We start from the raw sequence: 26,656 nt of genomic DNA, 5'->3' as shown, positions 1-26,656 counted from the left end.
TAAAATTGGGTCGGCTGTACAACGACGGTTATAAATATAAAATGTGTTAGGCAGGAGCAGCAATTGATCAGGGGTTAGAGCACCTTGCCGTCCCCTTGCCATCAGACTAACCGCGGGAGGTCACAATTATTTATGAATAAATTAAAATTTTGAAGGAATGAATGAATTGATATCACAATGACTTTTTTTTCATACTGTGATTCCTTTGATCAAAACAAACATTGTATCATACTTTTTCAAAACAAAAACACAGTAAAGGCAATTTTTTTCTCTATCAGTAAATTTTGTCGTTAACTAGATTACAGGCATAGGAAATATAAAATCAAATCTTTTATACACGCAATGGTTAACGAATTAGAAACCTGTGAGTTTTTCTTCCAAATACCCACTCAAGGGGAAGTATGGAAACCCTTTTTATACTGCGGGTGATACCTCATTAGAATGCTATTAAGAGGAAAGTATGTAGTTGCATTTCACGACAATTACAGCAGAAAGAGTCGCGATGGCACAGGGGACAGCGTCTTTGCCTTCCAATGAGGTGAGCCGGATATGAAACCCACCGATGATTGGTAGATACGAATTCCGAATCCGGCTTGCACCGACCACAGTGCTAACGCAAAATATCCTCAGTGGTAGCCAGATTATGGGATAGAGTCCCCCTGCCATCTGGATAACCGTGGGAGGCTTTCGTGGTCTTCCTCCCCATGTAATGCAAATGTGGGTTAGTTACATTGAAAAGTCCTCCAAGAATGCAAATTTATCCCGATACTTGATCCAGGAGTTTCCTTATCTTCCGGATTGGGTTCAAAATTAGAAGGCTATGGAGTTAAACATTGGTAGTCGTAAAAGGTTTTTCCGACCTCTTCTGTTTACATTTCAAAATGGTGATTTTTCTAAGTTAATTTGAATTTAAATTAGTTTGGAATTGTTTTAACCGACCACCTTGCATTTGTGAAACGCCGACTCAATGTTTTTCAAGATAATAATCGGAACTTTACTTTTGGAATTAATACTCAGCGAGCGAATTCCTGTCCAGGAGAAACTCCTGTGATTTAACATTTCTTGTTGAAACTGGTGAGCAGTCATCTTACCTAATTCCGAACTTTATATTTTCATTGTAAGTGCTTTGTGACTACTATTAGATTTGACTATACTGAACACTAATCGCTACTTACTTTCTGAACTGTTCATTGGAGTTTATAACGCTCTCTAAACTGTTATTCAGGCCCGTACTTAGATATGAATACTAATAAGCATTGGATGTAAAACTGTTGAAATCCTGTTTGTTTACAAGCTGGCCTCACGTGACTTGTGTTTGTTTTGATTCTCCGGTCCATCATTCGATCGATTGATACCTTGCTGAATTATTTTCCCTGTTATTGTTAACCGGAACCAACGAGCTACGCTTTGCTACTTATCAACTGGATTGCTCACAGACGTTCTACAACTCATTTATTTTGATCACTGTGATTCGTTTCTCTTTACTATTGTCTTTTAGATTCTGTTTGTCGAAGCACTGCTGTGTTGTCGGCTCGTTGGATCAACCTCCATGCTGCGAGCGTTTGTTTTGATTCCGCAGTTCATCCATCATCTGTTGACAATTGGGCTCCACTTGCTACGTGTTGCCTCTCATTGACGCTGTCGTATATATTGGATCTAAACTATTTACTAAAGGACAGGCATATGTCGCGTTAAGCAGTGTTCGATCTTTGAACGGATTAAGAATAGTGGACCTCGATTGCTCAAAACTTACTGGCAAGACACCATGCAATGAAGAAGCAATGAAGGAAATGATAAGAATGCGACAACTGGGAACTCCAGAAATAAATTTAATTTAATATTTATTTATAGATCTAATGAAAATTATTTTGCTTCCTTCGTTATTCTAATTCTCATAATAAATATTTTGATAAGATATTATTGTTAGGTACGTATAAAAACTTTGAATTTCAGATAAAAGGTTCTGAAAAGAAACTAAAATAAATCTGTAATTATCTTATCTTATCTTGTAATTAGTATTTAAAACCAATTACATAATTTTAAGCACAAAACTAAAAAGCAGAAAACAAATAATCTAAATAAAGAAATAGATTCTTAAAAACTGCGTTTTTGTAGTGGAGAATAATAATTGAAAAATAAAAATTTTAAAATTATAATTAAAACAAATAATTTTAAACACAAAACTTCAAAAGCAGAAAATAAATAATCTAAATAAAAAACATATTTCTAAAAACCACGGTTTTTGTAGTGGAGAATAATAATTGAAAAATTAAAAAAAATTATAATTTATAAAAAAGGAATAAAAATATAAAATAATGTTTTTCAACTTCATACATATTCCTATGATCTTAGAGATCGTCATTAAAATTGGAGAATCTGAACTTTTAATAGCTTTGAAAAATAGGTCTATAATTATAATGAGAAAATTCTTGAGTTCTGGAATGCCAATATAGACATATAACCTTGCGAATGAAGTGAAGCTATTGTACATTATGTCACAAGGTATACCTCAAAGACGGGACCAGCAAATGTAAACGAAGGTGTAAACAAAGCAATTCGGCAAATTAGTCCTGAAGAAACTAACATCGCTGCAAAGCTCTTCAAATCTTGCTTGTAAGATTTAAAGCGAAAAACGTGGGGGGGGGGCATGAAATACATAACAGTACATATACACATACATGTACACATTTTTTTACTCATACACATTCAGATACAATTACAGATATACATACACATATTCACATGAGCACACATACACACACTAATATAACATTACTCTTATGTATTTCATGCGCCCCAATTAATATAGTACTTAAAAAACCAGATACATAAACTTAAAATCTTAATTAATATAGATAGTGAGGAATAAACATCTCTCTCTCTTTTTTTTGTAGATGAATTTGGATTGTTGACCCTCAAAATGAGGAGGCAGGCACAATCTGGAATATATGGAAGAAAGAAGAGTGGTCGAAAAATTGGATCCTTTAATGTTAATTATGAAAATAACATTAAGAGTGAATCAATATGTTCCTGAAAAAAAATTCTTTGTCGTCAAATTTTACAACATTTCATTCCATAACTTTGAGGACAAAAAACTAAATATTTCTTTTACTACTCAAAATATACTTTATATTCATAATCAGCATGAAGAATGATAGATGCAGAATTTTTAGGAAAACCGTTTAACCGTCGAACGTAAAGTGAAAAAAACTGAGTACACTGAGTACAGAATTTTTAAATAACAAGTTCATAATAAACAAATAATGTATGAACTAAACCAAGTATTGAACCAAAATTTTGGTGTATTATAACAATATTCTTTAGTCAATAAGCATCACAATGCCTTCGACAGAGTATAATTTGTTTTTAAATAAAATAGCCTTTTATAGGTAATATAAAATATTTTTGTGCATTGCCAAAACAGAAATTGTTTTATTTACGACAGATCTTTTGGTATTGATATCCAAGTTATTTTTCGAATAGTTGATCTTTTGGGAATAGATAAAATATTTTTTTTTAAATATTTCCATTGCATAAAGATCAAAGTTCAGCCATATTTCAAAAATATGAAATATATCCGTCTCGTATCAGTCCCCAGATAGTTATAAATCGTAATTTTTCCACGGGGTCAAAAATGTACTCTAATAGGTTCACTCAATCACAGTTATTGATTCTCAACTGAGAATAGTGCTGTATTTGTTTCTGAATCTGTTCGTAAAGTGTAAGATTAAAAATGGTTCGAACAACTCGTTAGGGAAATATATTTTTCCCCAAGCCGTAGAAAACTGAAAATAAAAATTTTTAAACTATGCTCAGTTCGTAATTTAAAACTAATTAAATCCCTAACTTGAATCTGTACTGACTTTTAGAATACAAACTTTTTATTGTTCAAAAAGTTTCAAAACTTATTTATTGAAAAATAAGAGGTTTTGTATGTCAAAAACATAAATTTTAGAAAAAGCATAAGTTTAGTTTATGGGTTCGTAAACAGATGGCAATGATGAATAGGCAAGTTCTTTAACTTAAACAAAATAAAAAATATTAAATTTTGTACAGAATTTTTATTATTCTCATTTTCTCAAAGATTTGAATATTTCGGGAAAGGTTTTAATGTAATAACTTTTTATTAAATACACAAGGTGGGAGTAAATACCTTTTGCAAAATATGTGGCATGTTGGTACCTAGCCGGTTGTGCAATATTTACCATGCAACATTAAGTCGCATTCACATCTATAGGGCAGAAAAGAGTAAAGTTAAAACGCTTAGAGCGTGGACAAGTCATTGTGTCTGACAGTATTTTGCAACTGGCTATGTAGCACCGTTCCAGCTCTGTTTTGCAACACTTGACTTGGTCAAACTCATTATTTTAACGTGGACTGAAAAAAAAAACATTATTTTCAAACGTGTTTTTATTTATCTGAATATTTTATTATTTAATGTAAATAAAAGAAATGTTTGTTCAATGGAAAATAATAATACAATTTACTGAATTTTAAAAAGATACGAATAGGAAGAAAATAATAAAAAGTACTGCTGAGCTTAAGCCTTTTTAAAACTTGATATGTAATAAATATGCGACTGTACACAGTATTTTCTGTTACAATTATTCTAATGCACAATGCACACGATTAAAAAAATTTCTCTTCTAATTATTAAAATTGTTCAAAATAAAAATACTTTTAGTAATTCACACAATTTTGTGATAATTTCTGTTTGAGTTAAAGTCGTGAATATAAAACTGAATACTGATATTACTTAAATATTTACAAGAATGAAATTAGCCCAGAGCTCACGCAAAAACAAAATCTGTATCCTAAGTCAAGTAAACGCCAGCTGATACATATCATCTCCCTTGCCACACGAGTTAATGTCATTTTCGACCAATAACGTGATCCGGCCATTTTGAAATTTAATCGCTCGTGAAAAATCAGGTTTTCATTCGTCATGTGACGTCACGAGCCTTATGTCAGGCCTCGTGTAAATGGGATGTAATAGGGCTCCGAACCAGACACCTGTGGATTTAACTGAGAACTGTTGTTGGCAGTTGCAAAAATTATATTCGAAAAATTTTTAAAAAATGTACGTTAGTCATTTATGTGACAGAGTGAACTAAGAAACGACATACGTAGCAGTCACTTTACGCACATGTTGTCAGTTTTTCTTCGATCGAAAAATCAGATTGTATAATTTTTGGAACAGAGAATTCGCTTATCCAAAACCTATTGCATGTTAATGTTGAAATTCTAATCTTGTGCTATTTTACCTATAAGAAAGAAATTCTATACTAAGTTTTATTGAAATTATTGCAAGCCTGCGTCTATAACCTCTATTAATTTGAAGAAAAAAAAACTAATAATAAATGGGCTCATTCTGGGTATTTTGAAAATTTATATATTTTTTGTTATTCTTTGAAAAATGTATTTATTATTTGTATATAATATTTACAAAATAATTAATTGTTTTAGCATTTATTTTGATGTTTAAAAAGAAAAAAGTACTGTACGGAAACCATATATAAACTCATTATATTTTATGAATTCTTTATAAAAAAATATAATTCTAGAAATTTGGGTGTATTTAAGTTACTTTCAGATTGAAATAATTTTTATTCGAAAACCGTTCCTTAACAGTTTATAAGTTAAAGTAGAAAAATGTAGAGAAAACATGTAAAATTACAAAAAGATTTAAAGGTAGAGAAGAAAAACAATCGAAAAATTGAAATAAATTTCAATAACATAAATTAAAATTTAAAAAAAAATGAAAATAAAAAGCCGAAAAAAATATAATAAAAAGATTTAATCTCGTCAACAGTTCACATGACAGTTCACAATCCATATAGCCAATGAAAAGTATATCAATACAATAGTGTGAGAAGCACCAAAAAATTATTCGAAATGAAAAAAGAACAAGTTACGCAATAAATTCGAAATAAAACAAAATAATATAAAACAAAAATACAGGTTATGCGCGGTAAATGAAATGTACATTTTTTTTCTTCATTTCTTCTTATTCTTTTAGTCCTTATTATGCTATATGTATATACTTATATCTATATCTAGCTATATAAATATACTATATATATATATATATATATATAGTTCAAAATGAAGATAAAACAAAGGAAAATTACAGACATATGAAAAAAGGGGGGAAAAGAAAAACAAGGTAATATTATACTGGAATTTAAAGAAGTTGAATATAAATAAATTCAGAAAATAAATATTTATTTAAGAAAAAAATATTGAATGGAAAAGAGAAACATGATTTGCCTGTTTTGCACATAAATTATCCAGCATAATATAACCTTACATTCCTTTCGGGCCCATCCTTGGTAACCAACAAATCAAACGCACTTTATCAATGCAGTAAGAACAGCACTTTAAAACAAAACTACTTTAGTTACGCTCAATCGCGCTGTTGTTTTCATATTCTGCAATCTGGCAATCGTGTTACGAAAATATTTTTTAAATCATTCTTGAAAAATTTCCCGTTTATGTTAGTACATTTGAATTCGCTACTCACTTTAGAGATTATGTTTTATTCTGTTTTTTCTTTTTATTTTATTTCATTTTTTGTTTTTACGTGTTATTTTTACTTATTGGGTCCTATTTTATTTGTTGTAATTTTTGTAAAAAATTTTTTTGAGTGCTCCTCATACTATTGTATTGATATAATTTGCTTTGGCTATATTGATACAATATCAGAAAGCACTCTTTTTTGCGAATATAATCGTGTGGGCTGATGAGAAGGTTATATATTTTATTTTCCAGATTTTTAAAAAAAATATTTTATCCTTTTTTCCCCCCAGTTGTTTGTTATTTTTTTATTATTATTTTTCTTTCCCCTCCCTCTTTTTTTCATATGTTCCGTAATTTTCCTTTGTTTTATCTTAATTTTGAACTTATCTAATAAGTTCTGTTTACTTGCAGCTTATGCGCAATAAATGAAATTTATTGTTTTTCTTAATTTTCTTCATGTTTTTTTTGTATTTATTTATTTTGCTGTATATATCTTTATATATAAGAAGAGAGTGGAATGATAACACATTGCCAATCACAGAAGACTTCTGGTTAGTAACGCACAAAACAGCCAATCAAAATTGTGAACGCATGTGTGGGTAAATGAAATAATTCTTAATAATGCTGTCTGTAAAAATGTTACAACTAAACTTACCAGCTAAATCTTTCTGCGATTTTTATTTTGTATTGCATGTGTGAAATATATATATATATATATAAATTGTGAAAAACCAAACAATTTATGTAGCAATAACTTGAAAAGTAATCCATAAGGCTCCGAATCATATAACTTCGACATATGAGATGAATCCTTCAATAAACAGAAAATATATTAGGTCTAAAAAAGAAAAGCAAGCCAAACAGGATTTTATTTTTATTATTTAAAGACATATATACTTCAGGGAAATTACATGTGAAGAAAATACAAATAATGCTAGCAAATATTGGATTTAATTTTGCTATTCTTGTTCTGATAGAGTGCGCTGGGAATTCTGTACATATGCCAGAATGAAAAATATAGGTTTAGAAAAAGTATTGTTACAAAACTGCTTACTTACGTTAAAAAAAGTTGTTATTTTGAACTTTTATAAAAAGTAAACATCAATATGCATGCATATTTTATTTTGATGCAGTTTGTTAGAAGAAAATATTTTAAAAAAAATTGTATTGTTGATGGTAAGTTATTATTCTAATAATGTTAGAATAGAAAACATATCAGGTACATTATATTTAGAGTGAAATATATTAAAAAGAAAGAGCTGAGGAAAATATTAGGAGTAAGAAGAAACAAAGTGTTGAATGGCTGACATTTCAGTCATCATCAAAAGATGCTTGTATTAAATGGTAAATATTTCGGTCATCATCAAAAAATACTTATATTGAGTAACTGATATTTCAGTCATCGTCAAAAATTTTTTCTATTGAATGGCTGATACTGTAGTCATCATCGAAAGATGCTTGTATTAAATGTCTGATATATTAGCCATCATTAAAATATGTTTGAATTGAATGGCTGATATTTCTGTCGTCATCTTTATTTTGATGCAGTTTGTTAGAAGAAAATTTTTAAAAACATTTTTCAAAAAAAATTTTATTGTTGATGATAAGTTATTATTCTAATATTGTTAGAATTGGTAACATATCAGATACATTATATTTAAAATGAAATGTGTTAAAAAGAAAGAGCAGAGGAAAAAAATGAGGGTAAGATGAAACAAAGTGTTGAATGGCTGATATTTCAGTCTTCATAAAAAAAATTTTTTATTGAATGGCTGATATTTGAGTCATCATCGAAAGATGCTTGTATTAAATGTCTGATATTTCAGCCATCATTAAAATATGTTTGAATTGAATGGCTGATATTTCTGTCGTCCTCTAAGCAAACTTTTTTCATTATCAGTATCGTGGTACAATTTTAAACGAAAATGCTCGGGTAACAAAGTATTGGATCCAAATAAATCAGTGATACACTGCAAACACATTGGAATTGTGTCAATTTGCTTTGAATGAAATTACATTTAAACTGTGAAATTAAATAAATATAATATAAAATAGCTATAATAGTATGCCTGTTATTATTTTCATAATTACTTTAATGCCTAATTTGATCTTACTGACTTTTATAATGATCCGTCAAACATGAATGATGCTTTTCTCTATAATATATGAATTTAATGAAATTAATTAATTTTAATTTAATTAACTTTTTCTATAATGTATAAATTTATAATGATTTCTGACCTAAATAAATTGATGATCCTTATTGAGTAAATCATGCGACTTCTTAAAGTATACATGATAAGTATAGCGGTAATAGAATTGATCATACTTTCAATAAACTGCAAGTTTGTTCATACTTTCGTAGACGTCGTTAAACAGTAGTATCACTATTAACAACTAGCTAACAGATTTTTCCGAATTAAAATAATCCAGAAGCTTCTTGAATTTCGTCTAAATTTTCTATTATTAACCATTAGCACTGAAACTTGATACTAGTATTAGAAAACCACAGGCTCTATCTAATATCCCTGAGAAATCATGAAACTTTTCCTTAATCCGGGCACTAGGAAATCGAAATGTTTATTTAACTCAAATAATCCTTCGGCATATCAACAGAAGGCACCTTGGTATATAGAATACGAAAATCCATTCAAGCCTTAAGAAAAGCATTAAATGTTTGTACTAAGTTTATCACCCACTCATAGACAATTTTAGGTCTTATCTTTTCATGAATGATTTAGTTAAATTACGAAAAAAGAATTTTAAGAAATTTGTGTTGTTGTAGCAGAATATTATACTTCAATTGGTTTTAATTATGATACCTTAAAAAAGAAGGAACTGAAAGTAAAACTACCACATTTTAAGAAGTTTTTTTTCGTTACAATCTTTCTTGCTTTAAATTACGGCAAAAAATACGATTTTTACTTTTATTGCATAAAACTTCGGATCAAATTAGTGTAAAAAGTACCAGCACTCAGAGTGGCGGTGCTTTTTACCGTTAATTCATTTTTGCTGGAGCATGTTAAGGAATAAAATATTTGTTATTTCACAATTTTGACAGTTATAATTACCATAAAATCACTGAATCACTCAGATTAATAAATTCATGCCTTAAAAAACATTAAACAATAAGTTTGTCTTAAACTTGGATACATTTTAAAACCTTTCTTTCCATGAACGATTTAAATAAATTAAGAAAAAAGAATTTTAAGAAATTTATGTTGTTGTGACTTAATACCATATTGCTATTAATTATGATTCAATGAAAAATACGGAATTGAAAGTAAAACTACCACACATAAAAATTTTTTTTTGTTGTAATAGCCTCCAAAGACTCGATCTTTTAATAATAGCAGAAAATTAGATTTTTGCTCATACTGTAAAAAATCCAGATCAAATTGATGTAAAAAGCCGTGAGAGTCGACTGTTCCGTTTACCGTAAAGTTCATTTTTGGCGGTACATGTTATAGAGCAAAATATTTGCTATACTGTAATTTTTACTGTAATAATTACCGTAAAATCATTGAATCACTCTGATTAATAAAATACCAGCCTTTTGAATAAACATTAATTGTTTGTACTAAGTTTCATTTTATAAACATTTTAAGTCCTTTTATGAATGATTTAATTAAATTAAGAAAAAAAGAACTCTTTAAGAAACTTATGCTATTGCAACATAATATTATATTTCAATTGGTATTAATTATGATTCAACGAAGAAGACGAAACTAAAAGTAAAGCTACCACACTTTAAAATATTTTTTGTTCTAATAGTCCCAAAGATCCTAGCTTTAAATAATGGCAGAAAATGCAATTTTTACTCAGACGGTAAAAAACTCCTGATCAAATAACTGTAAAAAGCACCAGTACTGAGATTTGCCGTTCCTTTTACAGTAAAATTAATTTTCGTTAGAACGTGTTACGGAAGAAAATATTAATTATACCGTAATTTGCACAGCTATAATTACCATTAAATCAATGAATCACTCTGTTGAATAAATATTACTGTAAACTATTTAACGATAGAAATGGATTTTATAATAGAATGGATTTTCCGGTAAAATTGATTTTATGGATGATATACATAAAGTGCCAGTACTTTATACCAATTTTTTTACAATGAAGAAATATAAAGTTTAAAGGTAAGTGAACTCATCATTAAAAAATATATATTTCTACTTTAAAGGAGGTCAACTATTTAAACTTTGTATACTTTTAGTTAAGTTGAATTATTACAAAAAATATATTTTTATCACTTTTTGCATACTGCAGGCTAACTTTAAAGTGTAAATACACTATAAAGTTATCCTGCAGTATGCAAACTTCTCATTTTAATCTTGAAAGAAAATTCACCAGAGACAAATGAAAAGGAAAGCCATAAAACTCTCTAAGATGAGTTCAATAGAATTTCTTCCTTTTGAATTGAATTTAAACTAAAAACTCCGGACACTGTAAAAATTTTGGTGTATTATAATTACTTTTTTTTGTGCCTAGGTAAACCAAAAAAAAATTTTTGTGATGCATGTACTCCCATTATTTATTTACATTTTCACTTTTACAGTTTTCTTTATTTTTTTTTTTCATTTATTAGTTTCTTGTTCATTTTGTTTCATACTATGCATTATGATCAGTATATGCCTTCATTGCAAAAAAAAAAATTTGTTTAAAAAACAAGCTCGTTTTTGAATAATATATTCGCAGCATTTCGTTCGAACAATTGTTATTCTGTTCATTTTATATAATTTTTTCCACGATTACTACAATTCTATATTTAAAGGTGCATTTAGGAAAAATTAAAGTTAGTAAAAATACTCGAATTTTCATTTTTCTACATCATTTGACAGGAATTTTTAAATGAAATAATTTTAAGAACAATCTTGCATTTTCTTAACTTTAATTTTTTGATTTTTTATTGAACTTAGAATTAGTAATAAACTCTGAATATCTTTAGTAGAAAAAAGTACATTGTTACAAAAAATAAACCAAAAATAAGACGGTTTTACTCAGTAAGTAAAAAAAAATATCTTTTTAACAACGTATTTTAAGCAATCACAAGTTAATACTTTGAATTCTAAACAACTTTTAATAAAAAATGAGGCACGTAGAACATATAAAAGTTCACAATGATCTTCTGCGTATTAAAACATGTTAAAAATCTTTCGAATTTAATTAAAAATATTTTTAAACAAATATTAGTAAATTTCCAGAACATATAATGAAGAGGACCAGAAAAATTTATGGAGATGTCAAATCTTCATCGTAAGCAGTCCAGGCATGGTGTAATATAAATAAAAAATGGCATATTAGAAATTGTTTTTGAAAAAACGTAAAACTTTCAAGTAACTTGCAAGAAAATTATTTTTTGTCTAAAATAATGTTAAAAAGGTATTACTGTTTTTAAATTTTTATGATAAATAGTGCCATTACTTGTCGTAAATAGAGTACACGAATTAGTATTTCAGTGAGAAAAAATCATATATTTTACAAATTCCAACTAATCAATACTGAAGTCAATCAAAATGTAAACTAAAATTTTAAAAAAATAAAAATTACTCTCTTTTTCAAATAAAAATTACTAGATTTTATTTCACTTAAGGTATCCAAAAAAATTGTTCTCCCCAGTATTAATTTTTGATAAATTGCGTGTAATTTACCGAAAACTAATAATAAATGTGTAAATGATCAACGAAACAGTTTATAATAATTTTATTACCAACTTTGCTTCGATTGAAATCGATAAAAATTCATTAATTTCCAAAACAAAATATTTATTCGTTTTCCTTATAAATATTATTCTGTGATAATTAATGGGAAGGTTTTTATAATTTCGTTTAAAAAAAAATGAAGTATATATTACGTCAATGATTAAAGGAGATTCCGTGTACAATATCAAAATTTAATTAAATTTTTTGAAGTAAATAAATTTAAAAAAAAGATTATAGTTTAAATTCTCGTTAAAATTTAACAAAAAAATTTAAAACTTGTTAAAAAAAACTATGTTTGGTTCACTTTATACACATTCTTACGGAAAAAATATTCAACTTTGCATTTAAAGAAATTTACGTGAATTTCGTGGTGTTGTCCATTAATTTGTACTATCAGCTTCCTTCTTTTAGGAAAACACCCAGTATATGTAATAGGAGCGAACTTCAGCAAAATTATCAGGATTTATTTCTTTATTTATTTATTCATAATTAGCTTGTTTATTTAGTGACGACGCTCATTATAAGGCACGTTAGAATCAGTATATAGCTTCATTGCAAAAACATTTCGTTTAAAGAAAAACCATGATTTTAATAATGTATTTGCATTAATTCTGTTAAACAATTGTTATTTTGTCAATTTTACACAATTTTTGTACGATTACTACCGTGCTGTATTTAAAAATGCATCTAGTTTACCTAAACGCTTAAATAGGCGGCAACTGTGTAACCAAACTTTTTTATAGTGCAGTACATTTTCGACTGTGTAGTTATTAAATTGGAAAAGTTAAATTTAATTTTATAATTAATGTTCTAGTTTAACGATAGATATTTTTTCACCATTTTTTGTTTCAAATATGTTTGATTTTAATAATTAAGAATCCTTTTTCCAACTGTATATTTTTCTTTGCTACACTGCAAAATTAAAATATACAGAGAGTACAAAGAAATGGCACTAGTGGTGCAAAGAAATAGCACTAGTGCTATTTCTTTGTTCTATAGTATTGTAATGTTTATAATCATACAGATGACATCTAAATGTCATCAGTATGATTGTAAACATTGGCTACATTTTATCTTTTAATGATTGAATAAATAAATTCATTAAAATTGCTTCCTATTTTAAGAATTACGATTCTTAATAAGATGCAAATTAAAAACAAGAGTAGAAACATTTTTTAAAATTCAATTTAATGGAAAAACAAGTGTAACATTTATATTTAAAAAATATTGTCTCGTATTTCATATTACATTTAATTTTTAACATTTTCATAAAATTATACTTATTTTTACTGTTAACGTTTTTACACGTTAAATATAATGTAATAATTCAGTAATCCCCTTTTTAATGCTATATTTTAGCTAAGTGACAAATAGAGTAAGATAATAAAACTTTTGATATCTTCAGTTTCATACTAGTCCTATTTTATCTTTTAATGTAAGTAAAAGATGAACACAAGCTCTTAAATTACAACCTATGTTAATAATTGCGTTCTCTTAATAAGAGGCATTTTGAAAACAAGAGTTAATATCATCTTTAGAGTTAATTTAGTTAAATTAGTTGAGCTTGTGTTACATTTATTAAAAATTAATTTACTCTTAATTCACATTACATCTAATTATTAACGTTTTCATTAAATAAAATATTGTTTCGCTTTCAGTTTTTTTAAGATGTCAAACACGATTTAATAATACAACAATCCTTTTTCTAATGGCATATTTAATTTAAATGACAAATATAGTAAAGTAATAACACTTCAGGTATATTCTGTTCGATCATTAGCACTGGTTACATTTTAGTTTTTAATGTTTCAATACACAAAACCATTGAAATTATTATTTATGTTAACTTATGTTATTATTTCTTATTATAACTCTAACTTTATGTTACATCAATTTCATAGAAAATTGCCCTTAATTCTCATTACATTTAATTATTATTATTTTATTAAGAAAAAATCATTTTACTTTTCGCTTTTTAACATGTTATATAAGCTTTAACTATACAATAATTCATTAGCTGTATTCTTAGCTGTATTTTTCTGTGAAGTAACAAATAGGGTATAGTAATAACTCTTCAAGCATTTTTTTCTATTTTTATGCAAATGCTACTGACATTAAATCTTAAATAAAACAGCAATTATTATTAAGCTTTTAAACAAAAATTACTTTTCTTTGTGTTAATTTAGTAAAAAAGTTCATTACTTAAAAATTCATTACGTTTATTTTTTCGTTCAAAGATTTAATCTTCACATTTTATTTATTATTAATATTTTAATTGAAATATTGTTTTTACTTTTAGTTATTTTTAACATTTTAAGTAAGCTTTAATCTAACACTATTTTTTTCTAACCGTATATTTTTAATGATGTGGCAAATCGAGTAAGATAATAATAGTTTAAATATGTTCATTTACTGAAAATAGAGCTAGTTATATTTAACTACTAATAAGAGAATTAAAAACACTTAAATAAATTTCTGTTATTAACCACGATTCTTAATAAGAAGTACACGAGTCGATATCTTCCTCAGCTTTGATACGTAAATTCAGTTTGCCTTAGAGCGCATGACATGAGAGGGCGCTCGACTTGCCCTAAAAGGGCGGTTCAATGGAATGTAATATTCTTCGAAATTCATATGTCGTTTTCGCTTCTTCCATACTTCGCAGGGGACATGTGAACCACGTGGTGACGAGTTTTTCGACATCTTTTGCGGCTAACCGTTTATGGAATCTATCAAATTTTATTTATTTTACAGTGATGGGGTTATTTTCGAACATCTCGATGACCATGGTATTTTTACTATTGCTCAATATCAATGATGCTTATAGAATCAGCAACAGACGATCTTTATATCGAGAACACGGAAATAGAATAAATCAAAATGGTTTGAAGTACATGAAAGAGCATGAATGGTTTGGCGAAAAAAGACATTCTCAAATACTCAGAGATGCTTTGAGTTTGTTTCGAAAAAGGAGAGTCACTGTCGATTTTAACCATACTTGGCCAATAAAGAGAGTGGCCGAAATAGAGGGAGATATAATCCTTGGTGGTCTCATGATGATACATGAGAGAGAAGATCATAGAATATGCGGGCCAATAATGCCCCAAGGAGGTATACAAGCTTTGGAATGCATGTTGTATACGATGGATTGGATAAATAATAAAAAAGATTTTTTACCTGGTATAAAACTGGGTGCTTATGTATTAGACGATTGTGATAAGGACACTTATGGATTAGAACAAGCTGTTGATTTTATAAAGGGTAAGTGTTTGTGTTTATTATTGCAATGAAAGTTGAAAAATTAAACAAAACGGAACTTTATTTAACTTAGTCATTTGAAATTGTATGGAGTTTGAAGCTGCATTTTTCAGATTTAATAGCAAACGTTTTGAATAATTCGAGTGATTTGATTGCAAAGCAACGTTTATTATTACATGAATATTTCGCGGATATACATTTAATATCCGAATATTCGTAAGGGAAGAATAAAGTCAAGAATTAATGAATCAATATTAACTCACATTACACAGTGATGCATTAAAGGGAAAGGCATATAAAGACAAAATTAACCTTTTTGTATTATTTGTTGCTCTTACCAGTGATTTTTCATTATTAGATTGAGCAAAACACGTTTTCAGAAGTTCGGCTCATTAAAATAAACATTATTACTAAATATTAACTTGCATACTTAGTAATATTCAGCGCAAAAAATTTCGCTAAATAATTTATTGATAGTAACTAACACGTGATAGACTATATTGACTAACATCACTAAATTTGAGTTTTAGTAAATAATCAATGTTTTTTTATTTTAATTAAAGATGATTGTTTATTACTTAAATCTATAGCAGGGGTTTCCAAATGGCGGCCCGGGGACTGCATCCGGCCCGCGAAGCCTTTTTTCGTGGCCCGCAAACTAAAATATATTAGTTGTCACTTTTTTGCTGACAATCTTCGTGAAAAATCTATATGGGTTTACAATGCCTTTCTCGTTAATAAAAACCTAATTTCTTCGTTTTTGTGAAATTTAACATACTAACGGTGCAAATAAATTTATTTCTCAAGTTTTGCATCCAAGAAAATATTTATTCAATAATCGTGTATGTTGCTCTTTTTTTTTTTTTTTTTTTTTTTTTTTTTTTTTTTTTTTTTTTTTTTTTTTTTTTNTTTTTTTTTTTTTTTTTTTTTTTTTTTTGTATTTTGTGAATATAATGTAGCATGCGCGTATCAGAAATTTTCTCGAAGAAGTTCTCCGATTTAACTTATTGAAATCACTAATTTTGGATGAAAATATTTACACACACATTTGTAAATTTTTAATTTAAATATCTAGTCTCTTTTGGTTGCAGCAGACAAACCTCAATTTTCTCATTGAATATTGTGTGTGCTACTTTGTAAGTTTTAATACCAACCTTTTCAAAGTTTGATATCTTAACAATTAGATATCTGTTGCACATTAATTGTTTAATACATAGGTGCACATCAAAGTTATTGTAGCCCGAATTTTTATTATTTATTTAATATTTTTTTAAATCTTATTAATAACAATTAAATATTTTTAAAAATCTACTTATTTTAATTTGTAATTCAATACTTTTGTTTTGTACAACTTGATAAAAATCTGACAGTAATATTTAATGTTCCTTCAAACATAAAAGAGTCCTACATGAAATTTTGATAAAGTTGCGGCCCGCCATTTGATTTTTGTTTTTAATTGTGGCCTCCGACCTCATGTAAGTTGGAAACCCCTGATCTATAGAAATGCGTTATCAAAACGTCTCCATAAAGGAAATAATCATGTGATTAAATGCTTGATGATGAACATACCGATCATGTTCCGTCAATATAGGTCTTTAAACATCGTCAAGAATTTGGCACATCATGTATTGCCGCATTTCGTTAGGAATCTTTGGCACAAATTTAATTTCGATAATGTTAAAATTATTTTCACCCCTGTCACATCGGATCATATTTTGATGCCCTAAAATCTCTGTTTCAGTCATATGAAGGATGATTCTTTTGTTGATAAAATGAGTTTCTCCCCGCTTGTTCAAAACACGGCCTGATTTCCATATCGCGGCCACTGGCGTTTTTCTAAGTTTGTTTTTCACTTTTATGGCAGTGTATTCGCAGTATATTTTCAATTTTAATATTTGATTCTGTTATTGATTGATTTGTTTCTATTGTAGTATATTTTAGATTTTCTGTTAGAAACTTTACGTTTCTGTTTCGCATTTGGCCACAGTGGTTTTTCTAGTTTGTTTCTTGCCCTTATTTATTTTTCCTTTTTTTTTGTTTACTACTTAATTTTATATTATGCTCTCTGTTTCACTCTCTATTTAAACAGTTTATATGTTTTACATTTGATTAGTTGGCAAATTTACGTTTACTCTTTCAAATTTCCTTTGATTTCTGTTTCTATGTATGTTCTGTCATAAGAATGAGGTCCTATTTTTGAGCACTTAACATTTATTGACTTTTTTCTACTTTTATAATTTTTTTTTTTAAATGAAGTTTTTATATGACGTTTTTTTTTGTATCTTTCCGCTTCAGTTTCTTAGGATTATTTCTTGGGATCATACTATTTACAGTGCTTAGATTAGTCGGTTATTAAAATCAAATAACTCTATTAAAATATGTATAAACTATGTAGCATATCTTATTAAAAATCTGGGTAAAAGAAATTTAAACGTAACAGCAAAAACATTTTTATTTATAACAACTAAAAAATCTAAATTAACTTATCAATCGAAATATTTTTTATTCTAAACCTTTGCACTCAAACACGGTGGGTGGCACTTTGATCAGTCTGAGTAGGGACGAGGGTGCGTGGTATCGGTCCTCGTAAACTGTTCTACCACAAAGTGCTCAACTTCGCACGCAGATCGTCGGACTACCAAAGCAGGGCAGATATCCTCCCTGCAGAGGATCAAAATTACGATGGCATGTCTTCGGATCTCCTTCAGTGATGCTTTCCAGATCATCACCAATAGTCCATTGTGCAGCTCTAATGTGACTTAACTGATATACCTACCTACCTAATTTTAAAAGGCTTTTATTCCTCACATTAACTCTGTGGTCATGTTATAAGATACCCATTGTGGCGTAGTGCGCAAAGAAATTTATATTTCTGAATAAATTTTGATTAAATGATCACATTTTCATGCACTTGGTTCGAGGGGGTGGCCTGTAATGAGCTAAATCGATAGAGTAGACGATATTTTAAGTTATGAAATCTTACAAAAAACGCACTTTCTCTGTATATGCCTAGTTTTGCTTATAGTTTTTTACTTTTTTGTGTGTATTTTTCTGTACTGTTTGATCGATTTCAAATTCTGATCCTCAAAGAGTAGGGGATAGTTGCAATGTGGTAAATTTGTCCCCAATAGCAAAAGATAGGAGAGCGGTCGAAAGTTTAAACCTTTTAATGCTAATTTCACTCTTTGCGCCATATCTCGTGAACTTTTAACGTGAATTGAAAAATTTTCACGGAATCATAAAATTTGTTTAACCAAGGAAAATTCCACGCAAAAAATAATTTTCAAATATCAATTATTATTTTTTAATAATTTTAATTAATAACAGTTGCAAAGTTTTTGGATTGTAGGGTATACAAAATTAAACATAAATAAAAAGAATGTCATTTATTAAGATCAATTGCAAATTTTAAATGAATTCGGACGAATAGTTCCAGAGATATTGAATATTAAAATTTGCATTTTGCCATATAAAATTTCATTCTTTAAATGGATGTAAAAATTGCGTATAATGCAATTCAAATTAATTTTTCACCTTAATTAAATAAAATTATAATATATAATAAATAATTATTACAGATCGTAGTGACATGGTCACTATGAAATATTGTATTTGAAATTTATGATTTTTAATTAATATATATTTAAGTCTTTTAATTTTTATTTAACTTAGTCATTATTTAAGGCGGTGTAGAAAGAGTGGGAATTTTCCGCAAACAATTACAAATAAGGGACGGCGACAACAGCTTTTATGACATCATATCTTGTGATATTCGCTTAAGCAGTTATCAAGCTATGGTGAAATACGTAAAAAGAAAATCAATATTAAGGGGGTCTACCGCACTCTCCTGACCAAACCATTAGAACCATATTTCTTAGATTGCTACTACTCCTTATCTTTTGGGAGTCAAGAATTATTCAAATTATATTTTTAAAAAAAGGTATGTTTATTTAGAGAAAGTACACTTGTGTGTCTGATTTTTTAACTTAAAGTATTATCTGGTCTAACTAATTTGCATATTTGAGGTCACTCCTCTAAACCATCATGATTAAGTCATAATACGTGAAAATGCAAACATTAGATCAACAGTTATTCGAAGTGATTCATTTTATTCATTTATTTATTTTGTGCAGTGTACCTGTATTTGCAATGAGCAGTAACAATTTTTTTTAATGTATGCATTTTATGCATTTGTAAAGAAATACTTTGGTTCTAGACTCGAAAAAAAATTATGGGATTGATAAAAATTTTGCGTACATATTTAACGTTGATACAAAAAAAGCAGCAACAGAACTTCAAAAATTAAAAAAAACATCATAAATATTGTTATTCTAGAAATGATCAGAATCAGAATACTTTTGGTATTTGATCTGTATCTCTATTTGTATTTTTATGCGCTCCTGTGGCACAGGAGTGCAAAAAAAGCCTGAATAAAATAAACATAGTAGGTTTATTGATGCAATGTCGCTAAATTATTATTTTTAAAGTTATATGGTTCATTCTGCTTAAAATTATGTTTTTGAACTATAAGTATTTATTTAATTTATATTATATCGTTTAGTAAATTTATGTTAACAACTTGAATAATGGTTGTTTCTTTGGGATGTCTAAGCATTATTACCCACCAGAAACTCTGAAGCAAGTGGTTCGAATCCAACCGTAGCCCTGGATGTTACCACCTGTTTCTTTTTTTTATATTGTACTATTTGATGTGCCTTGTACTGTCTTGAATTTATAAGACGTTCTTTGAATTATCCGTATATGCATGTAAATAAATTAATAAATAACCCAAAAAACGGCAAATGAAATAAAATGAGATAGCTAAAGTTGTGTAATTTGTGCTAATTGCAATTGTTTGAGTGTAGTAAATTATTACTGTTCCTTGTTAATAACGCTCAATAGCAAAATTTTCGCTGGCAAATTCATTTCCCTTTCAAGCTAAATCTCCTAAATTAGTTGGAGTGCACTTAAACTTTTTTATTTCTGAGTTTAACTTCTAAAAACTTGATTTGCTTGTTCCGATATAATGTTTAATCACCGAGAAGAAAAGCAAAAAATAGTAATAAAAATAAAACTATTTTTCATTTTTTTGCTTATGTCAGTATATGCTTTTCAGTTTTATGCATGATTGCTTGGTTTTAATTAATTCCGATTCATTGGGTTGAGTTAATTAATACGTTTTTTTTAACCGCATACAAACAACGGTTGTTCAGCTAATTTTACATTATCGCATCTTCTAAAAATAAATATACTATACAGCTAAGATATTAGCTGTATAGTTTATTTAAGTGCGCTCCTGTGGTTTCATAACCTAACAATTAATCATAACTTTTAATTTGCCAGGCTTCCAGAAAACAAGTTTAGATAAATTTTTTTGAAGCCCTTAAATATAGTTTTAATATTTTTGTTCAATTATGATTAAAATTGGATTTTTTTCAGATTGTCGGGAAAGGTTTAATTTAAAAAAATTTTTTCGTCTCACGTCAGCAAGCAATATAAAATGTTGGAGTTTTTTTTTTCTTACCAACCTAACATATTTCTTCTAAGTGTGATTTTTTAGCATAATAAAATAACAAATTACTGTAAATAAAGAGTGTTATTCCGTATAAGTATGACTTTTTAATTTATTCATAAAATTTTTCCATACTTAAAATTACATTTAAAAATATTTCAATAACATGACGGACTAAACGCAAAACGTGATTATTTCTCCAAACAAATGTTATACAACCCCCAAGAAAATAATACGATTTCTTTTGGAAGTACGGGTTTTTTTTCTCATTCGAATTTAGAAATCCGAGAATTAACTTTTATGTTTATGCAGTTACCTTCCCTTAGGAACAAAGAATATTAGACGCTAGCGTTTAGCGTATTCTTTACTATTGAGAAAAATCTGCTTCATTCTTACCTAATTAATGAGTATTATCTTCTCTGTTCAAATTAGCTTAATTTTATTTTCTGCAAAGTTCCAGATTACAGCTAACTGATCTAGTATTAGTTTTAATAGAGTAATTAACTACACGCTATGGATGACAGTTTCTGGGTTCATTAAATTTAGTGACTTACTTAAAATATCCTTACTTAAAAGAAAATCGATTTTCTTGATTTAAATTAATTTATATCAACAGCTGAATTTTGATGTTACATATGATAGATGTTGTTCACACCGCAAAATCGCTCAGATTACACAGTGTGACTCTCTTTTGTGGTTGAGAAGGCAATACTTCGCATCGGTCGAGAAGTCCCAAGACTAGTCACTATAAAGAAAAACTATTCTTATTTAAAAATTGGTATTATTCATCAGCATATCGTACATTTTAAAATTCATACATGTCTTCGAAAAGCCCACTTGAATTTTATAAAATGAATTGTCGACCGATCAGCAAAAAATTGCTAATTTTTTTGTATCATTTCGTCATTTGTTTCGAATATTTTCCTTGGGTATCTGATTTAAACTTAAGAACTGATAAATTTCAGTAGGGGCTATATCTGGAGAATATGGAGGTTGAGATATCAACTGGGAGCACTTTTTGTTACCGTAACAGCCGATTCTCAATTATCAAAACGCTGTTGTTGTTTTACTCTGAGTAAAAGCGGCACACATTTTGAAATTAATTTTATTATTACTGAAGAGCTTTGTAAAACTATGTCGTGCAGTTTCGATATCTTTAAGTTGATAAATATCTCCTGATATTTTCTGTTTTGGTAAAATTGAACTGTGTAAATTAGTTAAGAATTTTCAAAAAATGAAATAAATTATGAAATTGACTTTTGAACTATACTGAGCATTTAAAGTTTCCAAAAAGTACTGAATTCTAGAAATTATTGAATTTTTCCTGAGAAATATCCTTCAAAACGAAAAGAAATTATGAAAATGCATTGTAACATTAAATAAAAGTAAATGAGTAAATATAAAACCTGTAAAACACCTCAGCTACGATTGCATCTGTTTTAAATGACGAACTTTTTTGCCTAACCTCCTATTGGTCTAAACCTTTCGTGAAAAAGAATTTCTAGTCAAAAAATCGTAGAAAATTCGGCGCTGCGGTGACATTACAATTTCTGTGCACACTAATAATTTGACGAAAATTAATAGCATGCCATAAGTAAAAACCACTTTAGGTTCTTTATGCAGCTTAGGGCTTTAGGCTTCTAGTCTTTTTTACTCTAGTCCTTTGTGCTCATTGATCTCTGCCTTCTTCTAATACGTTAAAATAAACCATTTCATTTTTACATCATAGTGAATTTGCTGTGTTATTTCTAACCTACCTATTTTTCTTCTGCCATTAGGAACCAAAAGAGAGCGAGACATGTGTCAAATTCTCTCTTCGAAATTTCAACACATAGCCTGTCCATAACCAGCCTCCTTTGTTTACTACTTCTTATTTATCTCGTTTGTTTATTCTAAAAAGAATGATCTGCCAAAACTAAGCCAAAAGATTTTGAAGGTTTCGCTGCTACAAACATTTTGGAACACTTACAGTTTTAGATGTCTTAAGGTCTAGATGTCTAATCTCGTATTTCTTAAAGCAAAATTCTATTAAAATTATTTAAGAAGAAAAATGTTTAGCATTTTGAAATGATTGTTAGAAATCAAACATTTTACGATTGAAATTATTTACTTTAATTTTCCTACGAAAAACATTTTTAGGGAAGTTGAGCTTTGCTCGTATGGTTAAGAACCTAATAAAGCGAGACTGAAGAATGCGTTTTCATTCAATTAGCACAAATCTAGCTACATAAGGGAAAATGGTATTTAATTAAAAGTATTACCATAAATCGATAGAAGAGTTGTCGTGATAGAAAAGTAGACAAAATTAATTGAAACTGGAAATATCTCTAATGAAGCCTGACAGGAACCAAGAAACATTCTTCGGAAGTTTTCACTTAGTTTAACAATCGAATCCGATTGCATTTTTTCATGTATAAATGAAATGCATTTTGCTGGCAGACGCATATAAATCATTATGTTAACTGGTTCTTTCAGTATTTTCAATCGAGGCATTTTAATTTCAGATGTTAATGTCACGAGGGAGGATGTAAATAAAAAAAAAAATCTAAATTAGTTTCAACAAACTAATTAAACCTTAATAATTCCATTAGCATTGATAAAATTAAAGTAAATATATTCATAGTTGTAAAATTCTGATTGTACTTGGGGCAGAGAGAACTCTCGTAAGCAGATTTTGATCAAATGTAAACATATGCTTTAAGAGTTTTGGATAATCATAATAGTGCTTAGTAGAAACGGAAACAATTTGCGAAATATTATTATGAAAATCAGTTATCTCAATTAATAAACGGGAAAGAATTTTAAAATATTAATATTAGTAACAATGCGAAACATTCAAATTGAAAAGATATTTTTAAGGCTTCGAAATACAAAATACTATAAAAAAATATGTACTATTTGCAGCACAGGTTTGGCAAAAACGAAAAATCTAATATTCACTCAACCTTAACAAATGTGAGAGCTTTGTGACCCGACAGCTTTAACGTGAAACCAGTCACCATTTACTAAACGGGGAATTTTTGGTCGGTGGAGTTAGAACTTACGACCTCTTGGACATCCAGTGATGAAAAAAATATATTCACTATTTCTGATTTATTTGTTTTGTCGTACAGATTTATTTATTTCCGTTTTCCTTTCCAGGTTTGTTGAAGGAATATAAAAATATCGCATAATTGCCGTGATTAAATTGAATTATAAAAACTCATTCAATTGTTTTTAATTTTTTTGCAGTGTTAACATTTGAGAAATTGAGACAATCCATTTTTAATTAAATTGAAAAAAAGAAGACTTTTTAAGCTATAATTAAATCTTACCATTTTCTATTTTTTTACAATGTTAAAAACAGATATGTATCTTCATTTCTTTGCAAAGATGAAATTAAAATAGAGTTTTAAACAGTATTATTTTAAAAACTTTATATAGGCTAATTGAAAATTATTTTTTTACATTATAAAATTTGATACTCATAATTTTATTAAAGATTTATATTTATGCAATTAAATAATTTATAAAATGTAAACTCCATCAACTTGAATTTAAAGTTTCTTTTAAAAAGACTAATCTAAGCACACAATATTTATTTAATACTGCCAACAGTAGGACATAGTTACTTTTAAATTTCCTTAATGATTGCTTTTTTTTCCACCAATAAAGTACAAAATTTTATATGAAGAAAGAAAAAACAAACAAATGATATACTTTACAAGTCCCCGCAGCAGAATACTTAATTTTTAGAATGTTTTGTTCGAGGAATTCCGTTTAGGTTCTTACAGAAATTAATTATTACTGGTTGTTGCGTACTATCTTAACCTCCTTAAAAACATTTTTTCTCCCTGTTTGCATTCTTTCTAAACAACGTTAAAATATTCTGATAATTCATAGTGTTTTAAAATTATTCAGTAACTTGCTTAAGATGTCACGCCACCATAAAGAAAAATAATATTAATTTGAATACAAAAATATTTCAAAACTTCAATGGATTATTTCGAAGAAATGTTTTAAATATTAACTTAAAAATTATACATATTTTTATTAAAAACTATTTTGATATCTTATTAAATTTCTACCGTAACAAATGTTTTATCAATTCAGCAATTTTAGAAACCTTGCTTTCAACATCCGTAACCAAGGTTGTATCGTTGCCATCCTCTATGTCATGTTATTATTTGTAATTGGATATAATAAATGCAATCCGTATATCCTTCGGGAAGGGTCAGGTATACTAAGACATTATCGCAATATATGTCATGGTACTATCGCAATATATGTGTTCTTTAAATATTTACGTGGATGTAAAGTTACAAAAATAGAACAGAAAGGTTTCTATTTTTATTGTTGATTTGATTTTTCTCCTTAAAATTTAATTGCACGAAGAAAAACATTGGATGAAATTACTGTACTGTAGGTAATGACTTTTTCTGGTTTACAAAAATAAAAATGAAAAAAAAAAACCTAATACAGATTAATAGAATCATAATATGTTGCTGTTTCTAATTCTCGCCAAGTACCATGAAACTTGCTTGGAGAAATCAAGCGAAGTTAAGGCCGAAGGTAACTTACTTGTACTTATGTGGCGCCCTCTATGTCCAAGAATACGTCTTCAGCCACACGCACGTCGCAGCCCGTTCATAGAGTGAACCCATTCATACATGATGGACATACATCATTCATCATTCATATATGGAGGACTTTGTGAACCAAAAGGTTTAACGTGCACCTCGTCGCGATGTACTGCAAGGGGAATTTTCTGCCGATGGGGATCGAACTCATGACCTTTTGGTCATGTGCCCTATGCCCTACCAACCAGGCTTTCCTGGCCCTCGAACCAAAATATACAGTATTTAAACTATTTATTTTGTAATTTTTTCGTTCACATGGTAACAGTTAGCCGGAAATTATGGTTTTGAGTATTATACTTTATGTACAATGCACCATAATGCACAATGCAGATCTCTTTGATTTACACGTTCTAGGACTCAATCCTAGTAGTTTGAGGGGGTGACCTCAAATATGATTATTAATTGGTGCATACGATACGTTGAATTACGAAATCAAGCACAAAAACGCACTTTTTCTGAATAAGCATGCCTTTTTTTTTCTTTTTTTTTTTTTGACGGACCCGAATTTTTAACCTCCCAAATATAGGGGGCAGTTGCAATTTGGGAAACATGGCCCAAATAGTTAGAGCAGGAGAGTGGTCCAAAGTTTGAACCCCTTAATGCTAATTATGTTTTTTATGTATATTGTTATATCTCGAGGACATTTTTAGCGAATTGAAAAATGTTTTCACCCACAATTATGAAATTTATTTATCTATAGATAATTCTATGTAAAACATAACTTTTTGTACAAATGATTTTTTTCCTTAATAATAACCTAAAAAATTTTTAATTGTAAGATAAACAATTTATTAAGTAAGATTACTACAGCGCTTATTTTACGTCAGCACTATCATCAGCAGAATTGGTATAGACCTGCCAAAGTGGGGATTCGAACCTGAGTCACTTCAATGAGAGGCAAGTGTACTATTCCCTGAGCCACTGCGGCTCTTTCAACTGATATTTAAAGCCAATTACTTCACTGGCTAGAACACTTTTTTTCCACACCTTTTTTTTATATCTGCTGCTAGCTTCTATTCAGCCTTATTCGTTAGATACCAAAA

At 28.5% G+C, this 26,656-nt stretch overlaps 1 protein-coding gene across 1 annotated transcript in view; it reads left to right on the top strand.

The window, feature by feature from the left end:
* Window positions 1-14,848: 14,848 nt before the first annotated feature.
* LOC107453179 (metabotropic glutamate receptor 6-like) overlaps window positions 14,849-26,656 on the top strand; it is a 76,730-nt gene continuing 64,922 nt past the window's right edge. Inside the window, exon 1 of the mRNA XM_016069888.3 lies at window positions 14,849-15,485. Coding sequence (XP_015925374.2) covers window positions 14,981-15,485 — 505 coding nt within the window. The 5' untranslated portion in view covers window positions 14,849-14,980. The remainder of the gene's footprint in view (window positions 15,486-26,656) is intronic.

Source organism: Parasteatoda tepidariorum, chromosome 2 (assembly GCF_043381705.1).
Source record: "Parasteatoda tepidariorum isolate YZ-2023 chromosome 2, CAS_Ptep_4.0, whole genome shotgun sequence".
Classification (NCBI taxonomy): Eukaryota; Metazoa; Arthropoda; class Arachnida; order Araneae; family Theridiidae; genus Parasteatoda; species Parasteatoda tepidariorum.
The sequence above is the reverse complement of the archived record's forward strand: the minus strand, read 5'-3'. Positions and strand labels throughout refer to the sequence as shown.